The sequence below is a fragment of the Muntiacus reevesi genome, chromosome 11 (assembly GCF_963930625.1).
Source record: "Muntiacus reevesi chromosome 11, mMunRee1.1, whole genome shotgun sequence".
Taxonomy (NCBI): Eukaryota; Metazoa; Chordata; class Mammalia; order Artiodactyla; family Cervidae; genus Muntiacus; species Muntiacus reevesi.
The window spans coordinates 34,548,046-34,564,109 of NC_089259.1; the positions used below are offsets into that span (position 1 = coordinate 34,548,046).

A 16,064-nucleotide genomic window follows, 5' to 3' on the forward strand; every position below is an offset into this window, starting at 1 on the left:
ATGTCACAAAAACAGTAGTAGGGCTAATAAATAAATTCAGCAAAGATACAGAATACAAAATGAACACATAAAAAATCAGATACATTTCTACATACTAACAATGAACAGTCCAAAAAGGAAATTGAGAAAACAATTCATTTTACAAAAGAATAAAAAGAAGACTGTACTCAGGAATAAACATAACTGAGGCTGCAACAGACTTGTACACTTGCTGTATACTACATAACACTGCTGAAATTAATGAAGCCAAAATAAATGGAAAGATCTCTTATAATCATGAACTGGAAGACTTAATATTTGTTAAGATGTCAATACCCAAAGCAATTTACAATTCAAAGCCATCCATATCAAAATTACAATGATGCTTCATGTAGAATAGAAAAACCCATCCTAAAAGTCAAGGAGATCTCAAGGGACCCCAAACTTCCAGAACAATCTTGAGAAACAACAAAGTTGGAGAGCTTACATATCCTGATTTCAAAATTTGCTACAAAACCACAGTAATTAAAACACTGTCCTACTGCCACAAGGACAGATGGACCAATGGAAGAGAATAGAGAGCCCAGAAATAAATCTTCACAGACATGGTCACTGAGTTTTGACAGAAGTCTCAAGACCATTCAATAGAGAAAAGACCCATCTTTCCAACAAATGGTGCTGGGAAAACTGGATATCCATATGGTAAAGAATGAAGTTGGACCCTTCCTTTACACTATATACAAAAATCAGCTTAAAATGCCTCAAAGATATATACGTAAAAGCTAAAACTGTAAAACTCTTAGAAGAAAACACAGATGGAGAAAGTTTCATAATTGAAGATTTGGCAACAATTTCTTGGATATGAAACCAAAACACAGGCAACAAAAGAAAAAATAGATAAATTGGACTTCACAAATTGAAAACATCTTTGGATCAAAGAATGCTATCAAGAGAGTGCAAAGGAGGGATCTGCCTGGTGGTCCAATGGCTAAGACTCCCAGTGCAGGAGACCTGGATTCAATCTCTGGTTGGGAAACTAGATCTAACATGCCACAACTAAGAGCTGGCACAGCTAAGTAATAACAACAACAGACAACCTACAGACTAGAAGAAAATATCTGCAAACTACGTGACCAACAAAGGCTTAATTTCTAAAACATACAAACAGCTTATACAGCTCAACAAAAAATTAAAAAATGGGCAAAAGACCTAAACTGACATTTCTCCAAAGAAGACCATTACACAGATGGTCAACAGGCACATGAAAAGATATCCAATATCACAAATTATTAGAAAAATGGAAATCAAAACTCCAGTGAGGTATCCCACTTCCCACAAATCAGAATGGTCATCATCAAAAAGTCTACAAATAAATGCTAGGCAGTGTGTGGAGAAAAGGGAACCTTTCTATACTGTCAGTGGGAATGGAAACTTGGTGCATTCACTATGGAGAACAGTATGGAGGTTCTATAAAAAACTAAAAATAGTAACCATATGATCCAGAAATCCCACTCCTGGGCACATATCCAGAAAAGATGAAAACTCTAAAACTCAATACCTGCACTTCAGTGTTCAAAGTACTCAAAGTAGCAATATTTACATTAGCCAAGACAAGGAAACAACTTAAATGGATAAAAAAGATGTGATATATGTACATGACGGAATATGACTCAGCCATAAAAAAGTATGAATCAATGCCATTTGCAGCAACATGGATGGACCTAGAGAATATTATACTTACTACAGTCAGACAAAGAAAGACAAGTATCATATATCATTTTTTTCCATATATCACTTTTATGTGGAATATAAATGAACTTACTTACAAGTCAGAAACAGACCCACAGACATTTAAGGGTAGAAGGGACAAATTAAGCATTTTGGATTAACAGATACACACTACTATATATAAAGTAGATAAAAAACAAACAAGGACATACTGTACAGCACAGGGAATTATATGCAATATCTTGTAATAACCTATGATGAAGAAGAATATGTATAACTGAATCACTCTGCTGTATACCTGAAACTAATACTGTAATTCAAATGTAATTCAAATTCAAACTAATACTGCACTTCAATAAAAAAAATTTAAAGCCACAAACAAAAGGCAAGCCACAGGAAGAAGAGAAAATATCTGAAAATGATACATCTCACAAAGGATTGATAGCCATAATGTATAAAGAACTCCTACCCCATCAATAACAAAATAAACAATCCTAAAATGGGCAAAGGACTGGAATACATATTTCTCCAGAGAAAATACACAAATGGTCAACTAATAAGCACATGAAAAGATGTGCTCCACAATACTAGCTATCATGGAAATGTAAATCAAATTCAAAATGAGATACCACTTCATATCCTCAAAATGGCTATTTTTTTCAAAAAAGAAAATAAAATGTTGGTGAGGATGTAGAGAAACTGGAACCTTTGAGCACTACTGGTGGAAAAGAAACATGTGCGGCCATCACAGAACACAATCTGGTAGTCCTTAAAAAGTTAACCATAAAATTATTGTATGCCACTAAACTATACATTTTTTAATTTCAATTTTATTGGACTACAGTTGATTTTCAATGTTATATTAATATTAGTTTAAAATTATTAACTAATATTAGTTTCAGGTATACAGCAAAGTGATTCAGTTATACATATAATCATTTTTTAGATTCTTATCTCATATAGGTTATCACAGAATACTGAATACAGTTCTCTGTGCTATACAGTAGTTTCTTATTTATCTTATATATAATAGTGTATGTTCATCTCAAGCTTCTGATTCCTCCCTCCCCCCACCACTAAACTGTACACTCTTTTTTTTTTTCCTTTATTTTTATTAGTTGGAGGCTAATAACTTTGTACACTCTTACATGGTTAAAAAGGTAAACTTTATGATGTATATTTACCACTATTAAAAACATTTAAAATGCATGCACACAACTTTTCACCTTTAAACTCCAATACTTTGGCCACCTGATGCAAAGAACTGACTCACTGGAAAAGACCGTGATGCTGGGAAAGATTGAAGGCAGGAGAGGGAGAGGGGAGAGGGGAGAAGATGACAACAGAGGATGAGATGGCTGGATGGCATCACTGACTCGACTGACATGAGCTTCAGCCAGCTCCAAGAGTTGGTGATGGACAGGGAAGCCTGGTGTGCTACAGTCCATGGGGTCACAAAGAGTTGGACATGACTGAGCAACTGAACTGAACTGACCTATCACTTAGATACTATAAATACCAAATGTGAGATATCATAAATATCAAGGAATAAAGAGTATCAACTGATTCATTCAGAGTGCTGAACCTATGTTCTGGGCATTCCAATTAGAAATTATAATAAGAAACAAGAGTCAAATAGACAAGCACCATTTCTAAATATCAATTTATCACAACTTTTATGAGTCTGTCTCTTAAAATGTAAAATGTGATTAAAGATTACTTCAGACCATATATATCAACATTCTTAAAAAGGATGGATATAAAACAGTATGGTATGTGTTTAGAAAAATCACTATTATTTGCTGTTGATGCAAATAAACACATAAAAAATGACGGCATTATGTACATGAAAATGTATGTTTGCATTTTCCCAGTATGCTGAATTCTACAACAGGATTCAGAAATAGACAGTATTTTTCTGTGCTAACTGCTTTAAGAAGGATATTATTTAACAGCTTTGGGACCAGAGGCAAATAGTCTAAATAAATAAATAAATAATTTTTCTTCGTTTCGAAGCTGTAGACATCAGCCTGTGAGGGAATGACCCATTAGCTTCTAAACTTGTTTAAAATCTACTAATTTTTTTCAATCTATGTAGAGAAATAAAATGACAAGTTGATGTTAAAAGCTTCAATTGCACTGAGTCTATATTTTTAACTTATTACCTGGAATCAAGAGAAGTGAAAAGCTGATCAAACTGCTTCTCCAGAACCTCTGTAAGACAGACTGTCTCCTCTTCTGTCTGACTGTGTATGTGTTCAAGCATCTGGGGAAAAGATAATACAAAGACCTAATCTAGTATTTTTATTTTGTGGGAATTATGTTTTTCAACATAATTTTGAAAAGTAAAAGGTACTTTTTGGACTCTTTTCAAAATAAGAACAGAAGAGATCAGATGATAAGAATGGGAAAAATCACATGGTTAAACTTTAAATCCTTGTTCTTGTCAGCAAGATCACATCTTTGTTAGTACTTTGTAGTGATAAAATTTGCAAAAAGGACTAGAAAACTCACTAAGTTTTCTGAACTTCTCATCACTTTTACTCAGTACAGGAAATGGATCATTTTGGATAGCTAAGTTTCTCTCTGGCAGGATTCCTTAAATTTATAAAAACTTAAAATATAATACTAGGGGCTTCACTGGTGGTCCAGTGGTTAAGATTCTGCACTCCCAATGCATGGGGACATGGGTTCGATCCCTGATCAGGGGACTGAGATCCTGCATGCCACACACTAAGGACAAAAAAAACCCTATATATATAGGCACACACACATATTTTAATTAAAATGTTAACTATTCCACAAATTTCCTTGTATTTTAAACAAAGACTCATCACTTGAGATCTGTGACCTTTTTTTCCTTTTAATCCTCCCTTTTTGAAATGGTAATGTCTATTCTATGCCTGCCCAACAAATGCATTAATATTTTAGAAGGAGATAGTTTACTAGTTTCACACATTCACAGCTGGAGAGGAATTTTGCCCCAGCATGAGTCATACCCTGAATCTCACCCATACCTGATTTAGAAGATACTTAGATGAGATTTTGGACTTAGATTTGATGTCAAAATTGGTTAAAAATTGGGGGGATGTGAGATGCAGTAAATGTATTCTGCAAATACATATGTTGAACTCTTAAATTCTATGTTAGCTACAATCTTTTGGATGCCTTGGTGGTGAATCTGCTCCTGGTAGGTGCAAGGAGCTTGTTCTCTGTGAATAAATGAATGAGGGAAGTCTGTCTCTTGGGTTGATGGGCCAAGAAAGAAAAGAACCTAAAACTCTGTGTAATAGTATACAGCCAAATAATAAGCAGTATAAGAAAAGTGATCTGCAATGCTTCCAAGACAAAAAATTCAGCTCACAGCAAACAGAAATTATAGCTCCTTAACAGAGCTTCAATTTCAGCAGGCTGCCAACACAAATTGTATGAAACTAATCCTAGGAGGCCATGAGTTTTCCATTCTTTTGTATGCTTCTCTCTCACTGGATTATGTAAGCTCTACCTACAATGCTAAGCTCTGCCTTCAATGATATACATTAAAAGGGAACATGTCTTAATTTAGGATAGAATGTAATTTTCCAGAAAGCTTACTTTTACAGCAATACTTAATTGTTCAAAATTTTGGCCTGCTATCTTCAATGCTTCATCAATCTCTTCCACAGTTTTACTTTCCTAAGAAGGGGGAGAAGAACCACATACAAATACAAAACATAAAAACAGATGCTTAGATAGACTGTAACAGTTGCAAAAACATCAAGCTACCATTTTGTTTACAAAAGCAACCTAGATCCATTACAGCAATCTGAAAACATGCAACAATGAACATTTTAGAGTTTTGCTGATAGTATTCTAGATTTTTTTTTTTAGGTATCTTTCTGAAAAAAATGGGATTATGTCCTATAACCATTTTGCAACTTAAAACTACCTGAAAAAAATTATCATGATCATAAATAATACACATAAACAGCAACAGTTTTTAAGAAAATGAAGATTATAATCAGGCTATGTTAAGATTTAAACACTTCCCTGCTGGTCCAGTGGTTGGGAGTCCATGCTACCAATGCAGGGGGTATGCGCTTGGTCCCTGGCTGGGGAACTAAGATCCCGCAAGCCGGGTGGTGTGGCCAGAAAAGAAAAAAAAAAAAAAAAAAAACACTAAAATTAACGTACAGAAATTCTTTGATAAAAACAAAAGAAAATTCTTTATGGGGAAAAAAAAGGATTTAAACACGGAAGACAGTGCTCTCTCCTCCCCCAGCCCACGAATAATCTCCTTAACAAAATGACTTAATATTCCACTCAACAGCACTTTGGAACTTGTTCTGTTTCTAACATTCAATTAAAAGAATATATTATGTAAAGTTATCAAAAGCCATAACTGATAAAACTCAATACTCCAACAAGAATTACATCATCATCAGTAAGTGCCACTAGGTCTTTTAGTTGCTGTTAAAATAACTGGAAAATCATACTTAGAATCTGGAAACTTGTGTCTTATACAAGTTTCATAAAATCTGAATTCAGTAACTAGGTTCAAAGGGAATACAGGTAAATATCAAGAGCACTAACAGTTGATCAAAGGCAGAATGTGTTGACTTGGGAAGAAAACAATTGTTGAGGCATAGTTTAGAACAAAATAAGAGACTGAAGCAAGAAGAGCAGGTTTACCTTTAAACTTCCCCAAAGAATTTGAATTATAGGACCCTTGAGAGGACAGGAAAGTCAAGCTACTAGAGAAAAGTAAAAATGGTTGACCTCACTTCATGAATTACATTTTTCATACCTCTATTACAGCTGATGGGTTCAAAACAGTCCTGGGTGTGGAGGCTGAATGTTCTAAACCAACAGTTTGTTGATGAGTAGTCTTTTCAAAGTCCTGAGAACAATTCCTCATCCTGGAAAATGTCAGGTACATTATTTTAAGTATAAATATTAACATAATGGTTTTAATCTTCTATTTTGATTTTTACCCTCTATTAAAAATAATTATGATGACTTATAAGGACATTTACAATGAGTTCTCAATTATCTGTGAAAAGCAAAGAGAGGAAAATCATGACTAAACATGTTTTCATATAAAAGCTAACTTTACTCAAGAATTCAACTTCTTAACCAACTCCTAAAAGTAATAGCTTATAATATAAATTGTGCTTTAATTTCTTAATCCTTTCTCCTTCCCTGATATTTTTTGGTAGAGATGTTGATAATCACTCAACTGTCTGAAGCTCAATTAAAATAAGTAAGTAAGTATACACACAAATGCCAGCTATTAAAAAATGTACTAACAGGCCTGGCTAATGAGGTAATAAATTTACTAGGTAATTTCAAATGAAAAGCAAGCTACATTTCTTGTCCATAGATAGAGTTTTTGCCTATTTTTATCTTTATATCCCTACACCGGCTAGCACACTGTGTTTGGTGAATAAGTTAATCATAGCCTAAAACAGCTTATAGAAGAAACTATGATGACTGAATGTTACTCTCATAGGAAGAAATGATACACAAAGTAATTTTTAAACATTTGATTACTTAAAAAGTAGATATCCATGTTCTTGAAAACATGTGAATGCATTAGCCATAGGAGTCCATCATTCCAATTCCTGTTTCAAAATATTAAAGAAAAATCAGGAAGGCAATGCATCATGTATCAAGAAACACTTCTATTTTAAAGCATATCACTATTTAAACCAAACTCTACTAAAATTAGGAAACAGGAGTTTTTAACCTAAGTACACTTGACATGGCGAACTAATTTGAAAACTGGCAATTTGGAAAAAATTGGGATACCTAAAACAGATTCATCTACTTATAAAAGTAAAATTTCACTTTGCAACCATATCTGACACTACATGAATCTAGACAAAAGTATAATCAGATTTGACTTTCATGTTTAAAAAATAAGAAAGCTTCACAAAGAAATTCCAGATTTGTGTTTTGTCTTGAGAAGGATAACCGGGCACCACTGGGATGTCTTAACATGTAGCAGAAACTGGCCAGAGCTGAGCAGGGGGCTCCCTCCTCTGGTGTGGGTGCACAATCCTTAGCACTGTTTAAAAAAAAGTCAGCCTCCCTCATTGGGTAAGTCAACTGCTAGATTCCTGAAGATGTCCCAATTGTTATGGCCAAAGACGCACATGTAGCCACAAAGATTCCTAAAGATTTATTCTAATCATTCCACTCAGAGGTTAAGGAGGAAGTGATTGATGGAATACAAATAGAGGAGGTGGGAGCAGTACTGGCATTCAATAAGCCTGAGTTCTACTTCTGGCTCTATCAATAACCAGTAAGTAGACTTTAGCTAAGTGGTTTTATTATCTAAATAACTAACTGTTCTGTTGGATTCTAAGCACCCATTTAAATCTGGACAGAGGACCTGCAGCAGTAATGTGAAAAGTCAGGAATGCCAGCCTAAAGGATTTTGGATTTTATTGGATAGGCCATAAAGAACCACAGAGCAGCAGAGAGTCTGGAAGAGCTAAAGTATGCAAAAGAGACTAAAAGAATTAAGTAGAGTGAAGAAATGGTAATTGTGAATTCTGTTTCCCCTCCCTTTAATGAGGACACACTAATGCTGCTTCTTTAGGAGTTGGATTCTCCACTTCATTAACAGCTCAGACAAATTATAAACTTAAAGAGCATTCTGTAAACAATGGGTTAGAGAGATACTGATATAAGAATGACCTTTTATCAGTAACTCTAAAATAACTTTCAGAAATACAATGAATTTTAAATACTAAAATAGTGCACATGGAACATACTTTTTAGGCTGCAATTTTTCCATAAAAGAATCTTCTTTAATACATCCATCTATTGGGCAGTATTCTTGTTTTGTATTTATAGTTGTAGCAACCTTAAGACAGAAGATTAAAAACAAAAAACCAAAAAATCATTCAGTAAATTGTTTATACAGAATTCAAAAAACTAGTGTGCTATTCATAGAAAGATGAAAAGATCCTTACATCATCTTTTAAGTCAAAGAAAAACATACTTAAGTGACATTTATATTCTATTTTAATTTTTGAGGAAATCAGTAATTTGGTAACTATCAACTAAACAGAACTAAAATATTTTCAGTTCAGTTGCTCAGTCATGTCCAACTCTTTGTGAGCCCATGGACTGCAGGACGCCAGGCTTCCCTGTCCATCACCAACTCCCAGAGCTTGCTCAAACTCATGTCCATCAAGTCAGTGATGCCATCCAACCATCTCATCCTCTGTCGTCCCCTTCTCCTCCTGCCTTCAATCTTTCCTAGTATCAGGGTCTTTTCCAGTGAGTCAGTTCTTTGCATCAAGTGGCCAAAGCTGATGTCCAGCTTCAACATCAGTCCTTCCATTGAATATTCAGGACTGACTTTCTTTAGGACTGACTGGTCGTCTCCTTGCAGTCCAAGGGACTCTCAAGAGCCTTCTCCAACACCACAGTTTAAAAGCATCAATTCTTCAGCGCTCAGCTTTCTTTATACTTAACCACACTTCTAAAGGAAATTCTTTGGAGGATTACTTTAAAAATTTACTGTGAAGTTTTTTACAATGCTATCTTAGGGTATGTCCAAAACTCTAAAATACTTAGGAATATCTTTAATAAGAAAAAGATAAGAGGTGGTCCTAAGACGGCAGAGGAATAGGACAGGGAGATCACTTTCTCCCCCACAAATTCATTGAAACAACATTTGAACACTGAGCAAATTCCACAAAACAACCTCTGAAGGCTGGCAGAGAACATCAGGCACCCAGAAAGGCAGCCCATTGTCTTTGAAAGGAGGTAGGACAAAATATAAAAGATAAAGAGACAAAAGAGTTAGGGAAGGAGACCCGTCCTGGGAAGGGAGTCTTTAAAGAGGAGAAGTTTCCAAATACCAGGAAACCCTCTCACCGGCAGTTCTGTGGGGAGTTTTGAAATCTCAAGAGGGCAGCATAACCAGGAGGAAAAATAAATAAATAAAACCCACAGATTACATGCCTAATGGCAACTTCCAGCAGAGCCACCAGCAAGCGGGGGCTGAACAGGGAGGAGCGGGCTGCATTGCTTAGAGTAAGGACCAGGCTTGAATGCCCTTAGGGCAATCTGAGGGAGCTATCATGAGATAGCAACCCAAACTGTGGGATAGCCAGAGAGAGAGAGGGGAAAAAAAAAGAGAGAACTATCCCTCGAAAAGCCCTAACCTAAGGCACTGCCAGCCCACTCACAGAACAAAGGACTGAGCGAATACCAGAGGAGAGCTAGCCGGCTGCGGACTGGCCCATCCCCTGCTGGAGGCAGGTGGGTGGCAGCCAGAGCCAGAAAGGGGCAAACTTGGCCGCAGAGATGGCACCCCCTACCAAACTGCGAGCAGGCTTCCAGTTGCTAATCAAGACTTCCTGGGATACTGGACGGTTGACATCCGCCGGGAGGGTCGCAGCCACAGATCAGACCCCCAGAAGAGACACATGGCATACCTGAGATGGCACGCCAGCTGCCACCCAGTAAACCGAGCAGCTAGGACCAGGGAGGTGATAAGATGCACCACATCTAAGAAGAGTGCACTCGCCAAGCACCTGGTCGCCTGAGCTGCTCAGACCTAGGAAGGGCACAAAATGCAGGCCCAACAGCGTCTGCGCCTTTGTGGAGTACCCGAGATCCTGAACCTGAGCGTCTTAGACCTGAGAAGTGTACGCAACCCAGGGCCTGCTTTAGACAGTTCCCTTGCAGACCAACCTGGAGCCTGAGCAGTGTAGACTGGCAAAGCACACACGCCATGAGCAGGGGCAAACCCAGTGTGGCCCAGGCACTGCGAGCGCTCCCCACACACGCCAGTGATGTTTGTTTGCAGTGGTCCTCCCTCCCCACAGCACGACTGAACAAGTGAGCCTAAATAAGTGACCACCTTCGCCCCCTTGTGTCAGAGCGGAAATTAGACACTGAAGAGACCAGCAAACAGAAGAAGCCAAAATAAACAAAGGGAACTGCTTTGGAAGTGACAGGTGCAACAGAATAAAACCCTGTAGCTAGCACCGACTACATTGGAAAGTGCCTATAGATCTTAAGAAGTATAAGCTGGAACAAGGAACTATCTGAAACTGAACTGACCCCACATTGCCCGCAATAGCTCCAGAGATATTCCTAGATATATTTTTACTATTATCATTAAAAAAATTTTTTTAATTTTATTTTTAAGTCTTCTATTATTCCTTTAATTTTCATTTTTATAACCTACTATTACCTTGCAAAAAAAAGACACTATTTATAAAGCAAACTTTATATTTTTTTATAATTTTTGTGATTTTTTAAAATATTGTATTATTTAGAGTTTAACCTCTACTCTAGAGGTTAAATCTTTGCTTTTTGTTATTTGTTATCAATTTTGTACCTTTAAGACTCCATTCTTCAGTACCCATTTTTACTTAGGAGTGTGATTACTGGTGTGATTACTCTCTCCCCGTTTTGACTCTCCTTTTTCTCCCCCAGGTCACCTCTATCTCCTCCCTCCCCTTTCTCTTCTCTACCCAACTCTGTGAATCTCTGTGTGTGTTCCAGGCTATGGAGTACACTTAGGGAACTGATTACTGCCTAGATCTGCCTCTCTCCTTTTGATTTCCCCTTTTCTTCTCCAGGTCACTTCTATCTCCTTCTTCCCTCTCCTCTTCTCTATGTAACTCCGTAAACCTCTGAGGGTTTCAGACTGTGGAGAGCACATAGGGAATTGCTTACTGGCTAGATTGCTCTCTCCCCTTTTGATTCCCCTTCTTCTCCTCCTGGTCACCTCTATCTCCCTCCTCCCTCTTCTCCACATAACTCTGTGAACCTCTCTGGGTATCCCCCACTGTGGAGAATCTTTTCACCATTAACCTAGATGTTTTATCATTGGTGCTGTATGGATAGAGAAGTCTTGAGGCTACTGTAAGAATAAGACCGAAATCCAGAGGCAGGAGGCTTAAGCCCAAAACCTGAGGACATAAGAGAACTCCTGACTCCAGGGAACATTAATCGATAAGAGATCCAAAAGCCTCCATACCTACACTGAAACCAAGCACCACCCAAGACCAACAAGTGCCAGAGCAAGACATACCACGCAAATTCACCAGCAATGCAGGAACATAGCCCTGAGCTTCAATATACAGGCTGCCCAAAGTCACACCAAACCCATAGACATCTCAAAACTCACTACTGTACACTTCATTGCACTCCAGAGAGAAGAAATTGAGCTCCACCCACCAGAACACCGACGCAAGCTTCCCTAACCAGGAAACCTTGACAACCCACTCGTCCAACCCACCCATAGGGAGGAACCTCCACAATAGAGAGGAACCACAAACCGCTAGAACACAGAAAGGTCACTCCAAACACAGCAATCTAAACAAGATGAAAAGGCAGAGAAATACTTGGCAGGTAAAGGAACATGATAAATGCCCACCAAGCCAAACAAAAGAGGAGACAGGGAGTCTACCTGAAAAAGAATTCAGAATAATGACAGTAAAAATGATCCAAAATCTTGAAAACAAAATGGAGTTACAGATAAATAGCCTGGAGACAAGGACTGAGAAGATGCAAAAAATGTTTAACAAGGACCTAGAAGAAATTTTAAAAAGTCAATATATAATGAATAATGCAATAAATGAGATAAAAAACACTCTGGAGGGAACCAACAGTAGAATAACGGGGACAGAAGATAGGATAAGTAAGGCAGAAGACAGAATAAGTGAGGTAGACAATAGAATGGTAGAAATAAATGAAGCAGAGAGTAAAAAAGAAAAAAGAATTAAAAGAAATGAGGACAACTTCAGGGACCCCTGGGACAATGTTAAGCGCCCCAACATTCGAACCACAGGAGTCCCAGGAGAAGAAGACAAACAGAAAGGCCATGAGAAAATACTTAAGGAGATAATAGCTGAAAACTTCCCTAAAATGGGGAAGGAAATAGTCAACCAAGTCCAAGAAATCCAGAGAGTCCCAAACAGGATAAACCCAAGGCAAAACACCCCAAGACACATATTAATCAAATTAACAAAGAACAAATATTAAAAGCAGCAAGGGAGAAACAACAAATAACACACAAGGGGATTCCCATAAGGATAACAACTGATCTTTCAACAGAAACTCTTCAGGCCAGAAGGGCCTACTTAAAGTGATGAAAGAGAAAAACCTACAACCTAGATTACTGTACCCAGCAAGGATCTCATTCAAATATGAAGGAGAAATCAAAAGCTTTACAGACAAGCAAAAGCTGAAAGAATTCAGCACCACCAAATCAGCTCTTCAATAAATGCTAAAAGACCTTCTCTAGACAGGAAATACAGAAAGGGTGTATAAACTCGAACCCAAAACAACAAAGTAAATGGCAACGGGATCATACTTATCAATAATTACCTTAAATGTAAATGGGTTGAATGCCCCAACCAAAAAACAAAGACGGGCTGAATGAATACAAAAACAAGACCGCTATATATGCTATCTACAAGAGACCCACCTCAAAACAAGGGACACATACAGACTGAAAGTGAAGGGCTTGAAAAAGATATTTGAAGCAAATGGAGACCAAAAGAAAGGAGGAGTAGAAATACTCATATCAGATAAAATAGACTTTAAAATAAAGGCTGTGAAAAGAGGCAAAGAAGGACACTACATAATGATCAAGGGATCAATCCAAGAAGAAGATATAACAATTATAAATATATATGCACCCAGCATAGGAGCACTGCAGTATGTAAGGCAAATTCTAACAAGTATGAAAGGGGAAATTAACAACAATACAGTAAAAATGGGAGACTTTAATACCCCACTCACACCTACGGATAGATCAACTAAACAGAAAAGTAACAAGGAAACACAAACTTTAAACGATACAATGAACCAGTTAGACCTAATTGTATCTATAGGACATTTCACCCCAAAACAACGAATTTCACCTTTTTCTCAAGTGCACACGGAACCTTCTCCAGGAGAGATCACATTCTGGGCCATAAACCTAGCCTGGGTAAATTAAAAAAACTGAAATCATTCCAAGCATCTTTTCTGACCACAATGTGGTTTAGATGGTAAAGAATCTGCCTGCAATGTGGAAGACCAGAGTTTGATCCCTGAGTTGGGAAGATCTCTGGATAAGGGAACAGCTGTCCACTCCAGTATTCTCAGATGGAGAATCCCAAGGATAGAGGAGCCTGGTGGGCTATATACAGTCCATGGAGTCACAAAAGAGTTGGAGACAACTAAGCGACTAACACTTTCACTCTGTATCTGTGGTTCCTTTGCATCCTCAGATTCAACCAACCACAGACCCCCCCACTGTAGTACTTGCTACTGAAAAATAACCACATATAAGTGAACCTAGTCAATTCAAACCTGAGTTGTCAGGGGTCAAATGTAAATGAACAGAACAAAGCCCTGAAACAGATTCACTATACAGGAATCTCATACAGACTATAAGTGGTATTTCAATTCAGTTCAGTTCAGTCGCTCAGTCATGTCCAACTCTTTGAGACCCCATGGACTGCAGCAGGCCAGGCCTCCCTGTCCCTCACCAATTCCTGAGGTTTATGCAAACTCATGTCCATTGAGTCAGTGATGCCATCCAACCATCTCATTCTCTGTTGTCCCCTTCTCCTCCCGCCTTCACTCTTTCCCAGCATCAGGGTCTTTTCTAAAAAGTCAGTCTTTGCATCAGGTGGCCATAGTATGGAAGTTTCAGCTTCAACATCAGTCCTTCCAATGAACACCCAGGACTGATCTCCTTTACGATGGACTGGTTGGATCTCCTTGCAATCCAAGGGACTCTCAAGAGTCTTCAACAATACCACAGTTCAAAAGCATCAATTCTTGGTGCTCAGCTTTCTTTATAGTCCAATTCTCACACCCATACATGACTACTGGAAAAACTGTAGCCCTGACTAGATGGACCTTTGTTGGCCAAGTAATGTCTCTGCTTTTTAATATATTGTCTAGGTTGGTCGTAACTTTTCTTCCAAGGAGTAAGCGTCTTTTAACTTCATGGCTGCAGTCACCATCTGCAGTGATTTTGGATTTCAATTAAACAGACAAAAAAAACTCTTTGCCTGAAGATAGCTGCCATCATGAATGACATAGTAACTATTCAGATCAGGAAATTCATGACCAACTGACCACTTCAGGGGAAATAAATGGTAATCTATGTTCTTCACTCTGGGAAGGCAACAGTAACTAAAACAGAAATTCAGGAAAAACTAGCCAAAATGTACAAGACCAGATGTCATTTTTGCATTTGGATTCAGAATCTATTTTGGTAGTGGCAAGGTTTTGGCATGGTTTATGAATTCTTGGATTACACAAAGAATGAGCCCAAACACAGGCTTGTAAGACATGGCCTGGATGAGAAGAAAAAGACCTCAAGAAAACAGCAAAATGAATGCAAGAACAGAATGAAGAAAGTCAGAGGGACTGCAAAGGTCAATGCTGGTCCCGGCAAAAAGCAGTAGAGATTCTGCAGTGACTGTATCTGTGGTGACTGTGCAGATTTTTCATGAGAGAATAAACTAAGACATTAAAAAAAAAAAAAAGACAAAAGATAATCCAATAAATGGTGTGGATCAGCTAATCATTCTGAAGAAGAAAGTCATATAACCACCTTACATCATATAAAAAGTATTAGAAAGGGACCTAATAGGGACCTTTCTAAAAAAATAAAAGATAAATATATTAAAAAAATAAAATAACATATAACTCTGAGATGAAAGTTTTGCCTAATCAAAAAAAAGAAAAAGAAACTTTTGCCTAATCAAAGAAAACTTAGAACCCATGAAGGAGGCGGATAAAACAAATGAAGAAGGAAACATTTCTGAATGGTTAAATCTAAAAAAATTAAATGTGAAAAAATGGGACAAAAGAGTTAAAATACACAGAACAAAGTGTTAATATCTCTATCACATGAAGTATTCTTACAATTTAGGGAAAAGACAATTCAAAAGGAAAATATGGAAAGGACCTGGAAGGATCTCTTAAAGATTTTCCATAAAGAGCTGAGAAGTTAACATGAAAAACTGATCAATTTCACTAGTATTCAGGGAATTTCAATTTAAAACAGATACCCATTTTTTGCCCATTAAATTGCCAAACTTAAAAAAAATATGACAAATACAAACATGGATTTTTTTAGACCTAATAATTAACAGAACCTACTGGTAGAATTTTTTTTTTTTTTGTGTGGGAGTGAGTTTGAGGAATTGTGCAAAACCCTAATGAAAAAATCTGAAGTCACCTAGTGCTTATCATAAAGAGATTATATTATAACATTTATGTACCATGGTTTATTATGCAGCCATTAAAAATAATGTAGGAGACATTCATGACAATAGGTTAATGCTGGAAGGAATGTAGCAGACTACTAAATGTTAAAGTGTCCCATGTAA

The 16,064-nt window shown here is 37.3% G+C and overlaps 1 protein-coding gene and 1 pseudogene across 6 annotated transcripts in view; one reads left to right on the forward strand and one right to left on the reverse strand.

Moving 5' to 3' along the window:
* RNF17 (ring finger protein 17) overlaps positions 1–16,064 on the reverse strand; it is a 117,934-nt gene that overhangs the window by 87,096 nt on the left and 14,774 nt on the right. For all 6 annotated transcript variants that reach the window (XM_065901934.1, XM_065901931.1, XM_065901933.1 and 3 more), the window contains exons 3-6: positions 8,469–8,560; positions 6,494–6,605; positions 5,302–5,382; positions 3,873–3,973 (exon numbers count right to left, since the gene is read on the reverse strand). In XM_065901934.1, the coding sequence (XP_065758006.1) occupies positions 3,873–3,973; positions 5,302–5,382; positions 6,494–6,605; positions 8,469–8,560 (386 nt within the window). The remainder of the gene's footprint in view (positions 1–3,872; positions 3,974–5,301; positions 5,383–6,493; positions 6,606–8,468; positions 8,561–16,064) is intronic.
* On the forward strand, positions 14,754–15,134 carry LOC136144408 (small ribosomal subunit protein eS24-like; annotated as a pseudogene).